The 14,184-nt window shown below is 40.1% G+C and overlaps 1 protein-coding gene across 1 annotated transcript in view; it reads left to right on the plus strand.

The window, feature by feature from the left end:
* The window catches only part of pinx1 (PIN2 (TERF1) interacting telomerase inhibitor 1), a 91,006-nt gene that overhangs the window by 2,886 nt on the left and 73,936 nt on the right, over positions 1–14,184 (plus strand). The window contains exons 3-4 of the mRNA XM_060821270.1: positions 10,555–10,647; positions 11,523–11,595. Coding sequence (XP_060677253.1) covers positions 10,555–10,647; positions 11,523–11,595 — 166 coding nt within the window. The remainder of the gene's footprint in view (positions 1–10,554; positions 10,648–11,522; positions 11,596–14,184) is intronic.

The raw sequence follows: 14,184 nt of genomic DNA on the forward strand, positions 1-14,184 counted from the left end.
GTGTAAATAGACCCACAAATTCATTTGGGAAGGAGTTCCAGGACTTTGGCTCAACAACAATGAAGGAACAGTGATACATTTCCAAGTCAGGAAGGCACATTCCTTGGTGGAGAACTTGCAGGTTGTGGAGTTCCCACGTACCCATTGTCCTCTCATGAGTTTGGAATATGCTGTAATCTTTGATTTTCTGCAGTTCATCTTGAATATAGTACATATTGCTGCTACTGAGCATCAAAGGTAGAAAGTATGAATGTTTGTAGAGGTAGTACTATTAAGTGGGTTGCTTTGCCCTGAATTATGTCAAAATTTTGTTGGAGCTGCATACCTACAGAAAAGTAGGGAGTAATCCATCACACTCCTGATTTGTGCTTTGTGGACAGGCTTTGGAGAGTAAGAAAGTGAGTTATTTGCTGCTATTTTCTGAGCTCATTGAATATACAAGATTCTTCAAGGGTTGACAGGATACATGCTAAGAGGATGTTTCACCTCTTCACCAGAAGGTGAAGTCTCAGAATTGAGGGGTGCAAATTAAAGACTGAGGAGAGGAGGAATTTTTCTCAAAGGGTTGAGAGTCTTTAGAAATTCTAGCCACGGACGCACGTAGGGGCAGTGTTCTTGTGTATATTTCACAGGCTGAAATAGGTAGAATTCTTGATAGAGGAGGAATCAAGGGGTATTGCAAAAGGGCAGGAAAGTAGATGTGAGACGTGAAGGATCAGCCTATCTAAAATCTGAGCAGACTCCAGGGGCTGTAACTACAAGGACAGATCATATGGCAAGTCCAGTTCAGTTTCTGGCCCATAGTAGCCCAAGGATGTTGATAGTGTGGGATTCAGCGATTGTACTGCCTTAGAATGTCAAGGGAAGATGGTTTGATGCTCTCTTGCTGGAGAAGATCATTGCTTGGCACATGTTACCTGCCACTTGCCCAGCTAGGTATTGTCAGAATCAGCAAATGTGGAAGAAATTAGAAATAATACATGTTTAGGTAAGTACAGAGGCTGGTAAGCTGGATGTGTTAGTGCTTGAAGTAAAGAGAGGAAAGAAGAAAATGGTAGGTCTGTGATAGGGTGACAGGCAGGTGGTTTTAAGTAGCAAAGGATCACAGTACAAATAAGGGTAAGTAATGAGACAGGAAAAGAAGCAAAAGATAGGTCTAGAGCAAGGAAAATGACAAAAACAGAATAATTTCTAATAGGTGCTTTCTTTCAAAAGAGGAAGCATCTGACAATTAAAATCTGTTGAGTCCAGGAAGCTGTGAAGTACCTAACAGGTGTTTTTCTTTAAGCTTCTGGTTCCGTCATTCGCAAAAATCTCTTTACACCTTTACATCCTTCGTGAAGTATCCAATGTGATTTTCTAGCTGAAACCTAAATAACTGTTTGGAAAGGTTACATAACACAGACATAGGAGCAGGAGTTGGCCATTCGACCCCTTACGTCTGCTGCACCATTTTAGATCATGATTGTTGTCTACTTCAATGTTATTTTCTGTGCTATTCCCATGACCTCTTTGTTTCAGTAATTTGCTGCTGTTTAAAACATGAACATTCCTGTTTGATTCCTTTTAAACAGCATTCCAACTTGCCCTCTCTCAGTTCAATGTTAATGTTTGTGCACACACCAGTTTTTCTTTTACCCCTCTTGAAATCGTATCAATTATAGAGTCGGAGATGTACAGCATGGAAACAGACCCTTCGGTCCAACCTGTCCATGCTGACCAGATATCCCAACCCAATCTAGTCCCACCTGCCAGCACCCAGCCCATATCCCTCCAAGTCCTTCCCATTCATATCCCCATCCAAATGCCTCTTAAATGCTGCAATTGTACCAGCCTCCACCACCACCTCCGGCAGTTCATTCCACACACGTACCACCCTCTGCGTGAAAAAGTTGCCCCTCAGGTCTACTTCATATCTTCCCCTTCTCACCCTAAACCTATGCCCTCTAGTCTGGACTCTGTGACCCAAGGGAAAAGACTTTGTCTATTTATCCTATCCATGCCCTCATAATTTTGTAACCCTCTATAATGTCACCCCATAGCCTCTGACCCTCCAGCGAAAACAGACCCAGCCTGTTCAGCCTCTCCCTATAGCTCAAACCTCATCCTCTTGAATACCTCAATTAAATTTCCCCTGAACCTTCTCTGTTCTGAGGCGAACAATCCCAGCTTCTGAGAGTCTGTCTCCATAACTGAAATCCCTCATTGCTGGTTATTTTTTGACTGATTTCTTTTGCGGGTTCTCCAAGAGTGGCACAACCCAGAAACACACTACTCTCAGTGAGGCCTAACCAGTGATTTATAATAGCTTAATTCTTGGTGTAACTTTTTCCAGTTTGCATGAGGTTTTGGGTACTTGTGTAGGTGCTTGGCTTAATGATTGTCAAGCCTTTTCTCTCTCCCAGTTTTTTCCTGTACCCCCTGGAGGTGTTAACTCAGATTAAAATCAAGAGCTTCCCCTAATTTAGGTCCACCCTTTGCCAATGAGGTGAGGCTCAATTGGGAGCCATCAAGATTCCCTATCAATATCCTGGGAGCTATCATTGACCAGAAACGCAAGTAGACTTGTCACATAAGTACTGCGGCTCCAGGAGCAGGTCAGAGGCTGGGAATACTACCAAGAAACTCACCACCTGATTCCCCCAAGCCTATTCACCATCTACAAGGCACAAATCTGGAATGTGATGGAATACTCTCCACTTGCCTGGATGGGTGCAGTTCTAGCAAAAAGCTTGACACCATCCAGGATAAAGCAGGCCACTTGACTGACATCACGTCCACCAACATCCTTTCCCTTGATCACCAGTGCATAGTAGCAGCAACTGTACTGTCTGCAGGGTGCACTGCAGAAGGCACCTTCCAAACATTCAAACATTTCCAAGTAGAAGGGCAAGGGCAGCAGACAACATGGGAAGAGCACCCCCTACAAGTTCCCCTCCAAGCCACTCACTGTCCTGACTTGGAAACAGATCTCTGTTCCTTCACTGTCACTGGGTCAGGATCCTGGAATTCCCTCCCTAACAGCATTGTGGGTCTGCATGCAGCACATGGACTGCAACACTTTGAGAAGGCAGCTCACCATCACCTTCTCAAGACCAAGTAGGGATGGGCAATAAATGCTGACTCAAACAGCGCAACCCAGTATCCATGAATGAATTAAAAAAGTATAATGCTGAGTCCCAATATTCATGCTGGAATCTCAAGCCTTTGAGTTCACTTGGGATCAGAGGTTAAAAGTGTAGGACTCCCAAACCCTTCAGTTGGGTTGCTGAGGCACTAAGGAACAGGGGAAGGGGATAGTATCCTGTAATGTAGTGCTTCTCAAAGTAGGGGTCGGGACCCAATGTGGGCTGAAAGTTTGGGGTAGTGAACTCTGAAGCATTAGCAGCTGCAGTAGGGCTCTAATGAAGTTGTAATAGCTGTACTCTGCTGTAACAACATTCGCTCTCAGAGCCTGCAAAGCCCATACTCTCAGCACCCAGTGAAGGCTTGCAACAATTTTCAAGTCTTGAAATTGAGTAACAGTGGGGAAAAAGTTTGGAAAGGCTCTGCTACATTATGTGTGAGTATACACACCTCCATGTGGGTGGGTGAGTGTATCGGGTGGAGGTGTACGTGTGTGTGTGAGAGAGAGAATGAATGTGTGTGTGAGTGAGTGATTGAGTGTGTCTGTGTGTGTGTGTGAGAGAGAGTGACGGGGAGGGAGTGTGTGTGTGTGTGTGTGTGTGTGTGTTAGTTAGGGTGGGGTGGGTCGCTCTCTCTCCAGAAAGACATTTGGGACTCTGTTTAGTTGGTCACTGAAAGGAAACTTATGAATTCTTATGAAATTTGAGTTCTTATGAAAGTATGAGGAGGGTAGTGATAGTTGGTGGAACGCACAGACACATGACATAAAATTGTACGCATCTCAGTGTGAAGTGATGCCTTCTGGTAGGAAGAACAAGAGGCAATACAAAATTGTAAAGACGGTACAGAATCAGAGGCACCTGGGAATTTACGAGTACAGGTACATTTTTGAAGGTGGCATAGAAACACATGAATTAGTTGTGGGCCATTCAGCCCTTCTAGCCTGCTTCATCATTCAATAAGGTCATAGCTGAAGTGTTTGTGCCCTCAACTTCACAACCTCATTAATGCTTGACTCAATTGTTTGTGAAGAATATCTCTGCCTTCAAAATGTTCAATGACCTTACTTCAGGTGCTCTGTGTGGAATTTCAAAGACGCATGACTCTCCTTATCCCCATCTAAAATGGGAGACCGCTTATTTTTAAACTGTGTCCCCTGGTTCTTATCTCCCCCACAAGGGGAAATGTCCATTCAGCAAATCCATTTCATGTCTTCAAAAAAGCATTCCAACCCCAAAAAATATCAGAAGAAATCATTAAAACTGGAAATTATGTCACACTTTAGAAAACGCTGGGGTGGCCTCAGCTGGAGTACAGTGTCCAGTCTGGACAACTTGCTTTAGAAAGGATGTGAAGGGATGAGAGGGTACAGAAAAGATTTACAAGAAGGATTCCAGGGATGAGGGACTTGTACAAACCAATTATTTTAATGTTTCTATTTTTTTTGATTGTGAACTGAAATGGGAATAAGACTAATTTAAAAGCCAAGTCTTGTTGAAAGGTTACTGCACTTTTTAAAAGCAAGTAACCTGCCACACATTGGAAGTGCTGTTTACACAGCTGCTTGTTTGAGCAGTGGAGAGAGCATAGTTACAGGTAAGCTAGAGTCTGGGAGTGTGCATGAACGGAGATTTGGCTGGCAACCAGTCACTGATGACACTGTGGAATAGTGGTGAGTTAGCAATGACAAGGCCTCCAGCCTGGCAACAACTATGTGGTTGGCTGCCAAAGAAACAGCTCACAAAATGTGAACGTTCGGCTCCGAGGCTATCAACTCTCTGGAAGCAAGGAGCTGTGTTTTTGCCCTACAGTAAAATACATCTCAAGCCTGAAGATAGCCAGTTTCTCTCTCATGTATCAACTTAGGATGAGAGGTTGAAAGTGTCGGACTCTCAAATCCATCAGCTGGGTTGCTGAGGCAATGAAGCAATTTTAGTAAGGGGCAGAGGAGGAGGGTAATATCCTGTAATGCAGTGCTGTGACTTTTAATCAGTAAGTTAGGGACCTTTTATAAGTATGAACCAGTCATCCTGTGCCCTGAAAACGAGTATCTGGAGAAATAACATTCTGATCAGCAAAAGTATCATCTCAGCAAAGGCCCACTGAACTGCCTTCCTAGCCTTTTCCTCTGCCCACATTTTTCCCTGTCTACCTTTTTTTTGTATGCAGAGGGTAGTTTATAAGGGCCTTTAGCGTTTTTAACTAGTTGAGCTGTACGTTGATGGTTCGTAATTATTTATTTATAATTAATAGTAACCCTTGTTAAGTGCAAAAACCTGGTCCATGCTTACTGACAATTTGGAAGTTTTGCATACTTTAAAAGCTTTCTAACTTTTGAGATGACTCCAGGAAGAGTGGAGCTTGTATTTCCAATGCTCACTAACCCAGTGAGGTGTAACAGACTTCAATTACAATGATAGATTGGAGAGGCTAAGGGCTATTGTCCTTAGAAGAGATTAAGAGGAACTTTGATAGATGGAAATCTGGGCAGAGCAGATAGGGACAAACTGTTCCAGGGTGGGGGACTGAGACGTAGATGGCACTGATTTAAGGGAATTGGCAAAAGAAATGAGAGTGAAATGAGGACAAAATGTTTGGCACAATGGGTGACTAGATGTGGAATGTACTACCTGAGAGGGTGGTGGAGGCAGATGCGATTATCCTTTCAAAAGGGAACTGAATAATTATCTGAAGAGAATAAAAGAAGACAAGCTACAGCAACAGGGAATGAACTGGCAATCCTTGTAAATCTTTTCTGAACCCTTTCACAACATCCTTCTGAAAAGAAGACCAGAATTGCAAGCAATATTCCAAAAGTTGCCTAACCAATGTCCTGTACAGAGAGCTGGCACTGACATGGCAGGCTGAGTGGCCTCCTCCTATGCTGTGGCCCTTCCCTGATTCGATGACCAATCTCCAGCCCCCTCCACGTTCTCACTGTCCGAGTCCCACCTGCTTCCCATCCATTAAATAAGTGTTGCTTCAACTCATGTTCAAAGGTTTTGTTCTAGTAAGATATATGACAGGGGGACAGACGTAGACCATTTGGTTCATCAAGTCTGCTTTGCAGTTCAACCAGATCCTGGCTGATCTGTTTGCACGATGAATTCCACATTCCCATCTATTCCCCAGTAACCTTTGATTCTCTTGCCTCCTAAGAATATATCTCTGCCTTAAAAATATTTAATGGTTCTGTAGTCACCTTGAGGTAGATTTCCAAAGCTGATTTATCCTCAGGAAAAAAAAATTCTCCTCTTGGTTCTGAAAGGCAGACCCCCTAGTTCTCTAGTTCTGGGCTTACCTGCAAGTGGAAACATCTATTCCATGCCTATCTTGTCAAGATCATTCAGGATTGTATAAATTTCAATTAAGTCACCCCTCACTCTTTTAAACCCCATGTGGAAACAAACTCTGTCCAACCTATTTTCACAAGACAATTTGATAGTTCCAGATATCAGTTTAGTAAACCTTCTCTGAAATGTCAAAGTGTGGGGTGCTGGAAAAGCATAGCCGGTCAGGCAACATCTAACGAGCAGGAGAATTGACTCTCTGCTTGTTAGATGCTGCATCACTGGTTGTGCTTTTCCAGCACCACACTCTTCGACTCTGATCTCCAGCAACTGCAGTCCTCACTTTCTCCCTTCTCTGAATTGTTTCTAATGCTTTTAGTCCTTCGTTTAATATTTGAGATGTGGTCTCACCAACGCCTGGTATGATTGAAGTATGCCATCTTTTATTTCACGTTCAGTTTTTTTCATAATCTTCTCAATCACTTGCTGTAGCTGCATATTAATTTTTTGGATTGGAACATCTGGAGTCTTCACTTCTGAATTCTGCAGTCATTCTCCATTTATGTATTTTTTTTATTCTTCACACCAAAGGGGACAATTCACATTTTTCATCATTGTACTCTTATCAGCCATGAAACCTATCTATACCCATCTGCGGTCTCCTTATATTATCTTGTATTATGTGTCTATCTTGTTCTGTGAAGTTAGCTATTACATCTTTGCTTCCCTGATTGAAGTCATTGATGTAAATTGTAAAAAAAAAAGAGACCCATGCAGAGCTCCACTCATTATATTCTGGTAATCAGACAAAGATCATTTATGCCTACTGTATTTTTTTGCCAGCCAGCAAATCTTTCCATTCATGTTATGCCCAGTAGCATGATTTTGTTATTTTTTCACAGTAACTTTTTGAAATGGCATTTCATCAATTGATTTCTAGAAATTCTTGTACAATAAGAAGGCTCCCTTTTCATTCGGAACACATTAGTCTTTCAAAGTCTTGAACTGGCTAAACATGATTTCCTTTAACAAACTATTCTGACTCTTGTTGATTACCTCGTTTTCTAAGTACACAGCTTTAATCTCTTTAATTTTCAATTCTAATAATCTCATGATAGGCATCAAGTTAACTGGCCTATAGTTTTCCTTTTTTCTGCCTCCTCCTTTCTTGAATAGAGGGTTTATATTTCCTCTGAGTTGAGTGGAACTTTTTCCTGAATCAAGGGAAATTAGCACAACCAAATCTTATAGATCATTAGGCACCTCTTTTCAGATCCTCATCATTTGTCTGGATCCCTTCATGCTTCAAACTCTTGGTTGTTAAATTTCATTCATTGTGAATCTTCCTGTATCTGTTTTTATTCATTTAATTGTTTTTATAAATTTCCAAGGTCACTGTAGTGTAACTTTATAATTTTACACTGGAAAGTTAAAACCAAGTTATTAATGTACATCAGAGAGAACAGTAGCCCAATTAACAATCTCTACACCACTATATACTTTTCACTTAGATCTATTTTTTGAGTCAGTTTTATATACATGCTGCTGCAGTCTTTTCTTCACATGGCATTTGACTTTACAAATCAGTCTATTGAGTGGGACTTTCTCAAACCCTTTTTGAAAGCTGTACTACATATTACCATACCCTACTTTTGTAGCTTCAAATAACTCAAACCGTATAGCTGAAGGCAATTTTTCTTTCACTTGCTGATGATAGTCAAGTGACAATAAATTTTTGTCTTGAGATTATTGCTTCTAAAAGTTTTTCCAGCATAATCTTTAGGCTGGTGTATTGTGTTTATTCTTCTCCTTATTTTTGAACAGGACTAACATTTGTAATCCTCTAGTTTCATAATTCCTATATCTAAACGAGATTGGAAAGCTGTTATCAGAGCTTCTATCTCTGCCCTTTACTCAGGCCAATGACTTTTCCTTTTTGACTGTCAATCTTTTAAATTTTTGCTCTTTATTTCATCTTCTTAGTGTCTTTACTTTGATTTTGACATTGGCAATATTTTCTTCTCCAGTGAAGATGAATGCAAAGTCTCTCTTTGTGCTTTTCTTCGCTATAAAATCCTTTTGTTAATCCCTAATTATTCCCACCCTTACTTTGTCTCTGCCTACTATTTATATTTTAAAACTATACTTTTGGGTTCCATTTTGTTAGAATCAAATAATCCCTACAGTGTAGAAAGAGGCCATTTGGCCCACTGCGTTTGCACTGACCCTCCAAAGAACATCTCTCAGACTCACCTTATTCCCGTAATCCTGCATTTCCATGCTTATTCCACCTAGCCTACACATCTCTGAACACCAAGGGCAATTTAGCACAGACAATCCACCTACCTGTGCATGTTTGAACTGTGGGAGGAAACCCATGCAAACACAAGGACAATGTGCAGACTTCATAGACTCAACTAATGCCGGAATTGAATCCGGATTCCCAGTGCTGTGAGGCAGCATTGCTAACCACTGAGCCACTATGTTGCCAAAAATATAAATCTCATATATACTGATTTTTTTCCCTCCTTTTTTTTCCTGGTTCTCTATTGCATTTTCTGTGTTCAGCTTGGTACTATATTGCATTCCAAGTCTGCAGTACGTCAGAAGCTTTCTTTTTCTGTTTAATTTCAATCTATGTAACCTCAGTCATTGAGACCTCTAACTTAAATGTGTTTCCTTGCCTTTTCTGTGGTGAACCAATCCTTTTTTGAAGAAATTATATCACTTGTTTCGTGTTTTATTTGTCACGCTTTGATTCCAATTCACCTGCCAGCCTTGATCCCTTTTTTTTCTCTAAAATTAGCTGTCCTTGATTTGAGTATTTTAAAATTTTAATTGTTTCTTGACCTTTTCAAAACCTGCTTTAAACCTTATGATATGCACTGTTTTCAAGGCGCTTCCGTCTAAAATATTCTCTGCTTGGCTCCTAGAATCAGCAACAGTTAAGTTGCTAAAATCTTAAACTGAACAGGACAAAAAGGAGAGCTTTATCATTTGAGAGAAAATCAAAAGTAAACAATGTAAATAAGTTGCTTACATTACAGAGACGCACAACATGCAAACAGGCCCTTCAGTCCAACTTGTCCATACCCTAACCTAATCTAATCCCACTTGCTAGCACTTGACCCGTACTGTCTAAATCCTTCATATTCATGTACCCATCCACATGCCTTTTAAATCCTGTAATTGTAGCCTCCTCCACCACTTCCTCTGGCAGCTTATTCCGTACACGCACCACCCTTTGCATGAAAAGTTGCCCCTTAAGTCCCTTTTAAATTCCACACACATCCCTCACCCTATACCTCTGCCTTCTAGATCTGGACTACCCTCCCCAAAGAAAAGACCTTGTCTAATTACCCTGTCCATTCCTCTTGTGATTTTATAAACCTCTATTAAGGTCATTGCTCAGCTTCTGACTCTCCAGGGAAAACAGCCCTAGTGAAGAAAATAAAACTACAGTTATTTGAATGTTAAAATATGTTTCTTGTGCTTTTGAGAACAAAATCGTCTTCCACACCTCCATGTTCCTCTGCTCAGTGTATGAAATCAAATCTATCTACATAGAAGAATTATTTGTGATTGAAGTGGAGTTTAAAAATTGAATTGAAATATTTTTATAATAAATTACTAGAAATTAAATCTTAACATCAAGATAGGAATTATGCATCATGAAATTAAAATAGATTTTTTTGAAAGTAATCAGGTGCCTTTGTAAAATTGTTCCGACATTGTGAAACCTCACTTATATGGAACTTGTGGATTGCTGTATATTTCACTGATATATCCTTGTGACAAATTAATGTGAGTATGAAAAATAATTATTCATTTGTGCAAGCTAAATAAGATGATCATTAGGGCTGGAAACTGATTCAGTGAGCGATTTTTGTGTTAAGAGTCTGAAGTTTTTGACTTGTTGGGTAATCTGAGAAGAGGCAAAATGGTAAAATTGTCTGGAGATAGTTATGATATACTGAGGGCGATTGCCTTGATTTTACTGGCAAACGCTAATCTCCCTTACAATTGAAATCAACCTAGTATTAGTGAATGAGGAAGGTAGGTTACTAAAGCTACTTTTGAACTGTTAACTTAATTTGCGTCCCTAATTAATTAGTTTTTTTTTCTTTCTTGTTCCTAGGGTCTTGGGGCTCATGAACAGGGGTCTACAGAAAACATTAAAGTTCAAATAAAGAACAACACAGTGGGCCTGGGAGCAACAAAAGATCATGAGGTGATTTTCATAGCAATATTAAGTTATCCGTAGAATCCCAATAGTCTGGCAGCAGACCATTCAGTCCATGAGTCTACACTGACCCTCTGAACCGTCTCCTGCCCAGACCCACTCCCTGCACCACCACCCCCCCCCCCCCACCCCCCCCCCCCCCCCATGACCCTGCATTTCCCATGGCTAACACTTAACCTACACATCCCTGAACACCATGGGCAATTTTAGCATGGCAATCCACCTAACCTGTACATCTTTGGATTGTGGATGGAAACTAGAGCACCCGGAGGAAACCCACGCAGGCACTGGGAGAACATGGAAGCTCCATACAGACAGTCTCCCATGGGTGGAATTGAATTTGGGTCCCTGCCACTGAGGCAGCAATGCGACCCAAGTTGTTGCCGAGATTCCAATATGCTACACAACTGAGAACTCATAAATGTCTTGAATGTATTCAAGTAATTAATGTCTTTGATCTTGCATGAGCTTGTTTATTGCCCAAGACTGAAAAATTGCTGATGCTATCGGTAGTGGTTACCAATGCAAATCAATTGCAGGTTCTGTATTCGTAGGACAGATGTCCTATGTTGTCCCCTGTTTATAAAAGAACCATTTCCAGTGCTTTGTTTTTATTCAGATTTCAATACCTTTGATATTTTGCAATTATCTGAAAGAAAAATAGTGGTTCTGGTTTCATTCTTTAATCTAATCTAGATTTTGGTGAAATATTTCACCAGAGATATTGTTCTTTTCCCCTTTCAGATGCTGATTAAGTTGTTTTGTACTTTGTATGTTTTGTTTTCAAATCTTAAGTTTTGACTATGAATATTTTCTGATAAAAGCAATGAAGTTTCAATGGAGATCTATTTTATTTTTGATAGGACAACTGGATTGCACACCAGGATGAGTTTAATCAGCTTTTGTCTGAGCTCAATGCCTGCCACAAACAGAATGGTCAGTATTTAATTTAGTCCATCTTGATGATACAGTAAAAGTCACTGAGTAATAACTCAGCTAGAATGAGGCCCAAAGGTCACCATTTCCTCCTTCCTAAGTGAATGATATGATTGAGGCAAAATTTTGTATATTCTCTGGTTATACTCAAAATAGACATTTCTTATGTTGCTTTTGAACAGAATTACTGATTAAACCTTTTTCTGGAATGAAAAGTTGGTTTATCTTATAAAAGTCAATATGTTTATTATTCTTAAATGTGTCCAAATTCTGCTTCGCCTATTGATCTTTCTGTTGCCGTTGCAAACCATGCACTACACCTCAGTACACTGTTCCCAATATTCTAGCCTCTTGAACAATCCTCCCAAACAGCGCAGTTTCCATTTCTCAGTACTGGTTTACACGTTTCCAGTTTGTCTACTATCTACATTCATTCTGATATGTTTACTTCCCATTTCTTTCTTCATTTCAACTTCTTTTGTTCTTTGGCGAAAGAGAGCCACTGTTCTTAACCAGATCTGGCAATGTGCAACTGTAGTCCCTCACCATGCAGTTCAATCTTCAGGATTTTTGGAATCAGTTGTACTGAACGGCTGAACAAAATTACTTCTACTAGTTCAAGTAGGATCTAAAACTAGTTTCTGAGGGCAACTTGTGGGCATTACTGGCAAGTTCCCCATCTTGTAAATGTGAAATGGAGATCAAATGTATATTATAGTTCACCTGAACATTTAAAAGTGGTGAGGGCCAATGATATGATTGGTTTCCTTTTGGAAATAATAGAACTTGAGCTTAATGATATTAGTAATCAACATTGTAATAGAAACTCAATTTGCCTTATTCTTAATCTTGAATTGGTGCCTCTGCATTGGTATTGTATGTAAAAGTATTTCCTGTCATGGAATATATCACTTCTAACTTCAGTGCTCCTTTGTTTGATCTGATCCTACTCTTGACAGGTGTAGCATATGTCTGGCATTACATTTGTTTTACTGATATCGAAGTGTTAACAATTTTAAGTTACAAAGTGCTTGTTTAGATTTGTATTGTGCACATGAAAAAATACTACTAACTTTTCCAGGTGAGTATTGATGTATTGGTTCCTTTATATTTGTCCAAACCCTCTGATCACAAAATGACGAGCAACACTAGATTTCCCCATATCTTTCACTATACCACAGCTTATAGAGGAAAGTAACTATAAACCTGCTTTTGCTGTTGGGTGAAGAATATGAACCACTTCTGGTTCATTTCCCTTTATACAGTTTCTAGGCCACAATGGCTCAAATTTCACAGTCAGCCGCACAGCAACTGCACTCGCTGTTGCCCTTGAGAAAGCTACCCCAACATTTTAGTGATCTTTGTGGTATAGATCTTGATGTTGTTGGAATTTGCTGCTAAACCAAGAAGCTTAAACTATCCAACAACATATTATCAATTGGCATGTAATTATGTTGGTTTTCTGTGGGAATATTTTAATCAGGAAGTAAAATAGACTGAACTTGTTTAATTAAAAACTTACAGGAAGAAAAGATAAATGATTAGAACAAAGATATAATTTGTAATATCATAAACTTCAAAAATTATTTTTCATCAGAATGGAGCAATTTAACATTTCTTAGCATGAAATTTGTGGCTGAGGCTCAGCAACTATGATAATAGTATGCTCTTCAAAACCTGAGTACTTCTCATTCACAAAGGTTCACCTTTTCCAAAAGTGTTCAAAGCAGTCTAATAAAAGACTTGGGAGCTTCAACTGTGCACACTATGTTGAAACACAATTCTTGAGGTTTGACACTAGAGGGCACTGTTGTGTAACCTCTATTGGTTTTCATGATTAAACTGGCACATTTTATAGAATCTGGATTAGAGTGGTGCTGGAAAAGCACAGCAGTTCAGGCAGCATCCAAGGAGCAGGAAAATTGACGTTTCGGGCAAAAGCCCTTCATCAGGACTATTCCTGATGAAGGACTTTTGCCTGAAACGTCAATTATCCTGCTCCTTGGATGCTGCCTGAACTGCTGTGCTTTTCCAGCACCACTCTAATCCAGAATCTGGTTTCCAGCATCTGCAGTCATTATTTTAACATTTTATAGAATGTTTGCTTGAGAAAGCAGAAACCAGGAACTAGATTTTCACTATCAAGGTGAGTATATCCAGCCGAGGTTAGGTAGGAGAATTGAGCACAGCATAGTTGGTGGCTTTGAGCCTGTTTACCACTGAAGAAGAGCATAGGTGTCCACAGGGGAGTGCAGCAGTGGGCTAGTCAGAAGACTCACTTCTTTGTTTCAAAGCCTGTAAGGCTCTTTAGTCCTCACCCATAATGACTCACCACCACTCTCCACCTGCTCCACAACCACTCTTATCCTGTATGAAAACAGTGCTAACTCATGCTCTTTCTTCCCCCTCATGTCAACTCTATATTGACTCAACCAGTATCTACATGGGATAATCCCTGGAAACAGATAAGAAAAGAAACAGGCTATGTCACATAGCCTATGTCATAAACAATTGATAGTTTCGAGTCCGGGGGAGGAGAGAGAAAAACTTCCATATTCCAAGCTCTTTAATTTAATGGGGTTAATATCA

The sequence above is a fragment of the Hemiscyllium ocellatum genome, chromosome 3, assembly GCF_020745735.1.
Source record: "Hemiscyllium ocellatum isolate sHemOce1 chromosome 3, sHemOce1.pat.X.cur, whole genome shotgun sequence".
NCBI lineage: Eukaryota > Metazoa > Chordata > Chondrichthyes > Orectolobiformes > Hemiscylliidae > Hemiscyllium > Hemiscyllium ocellatum.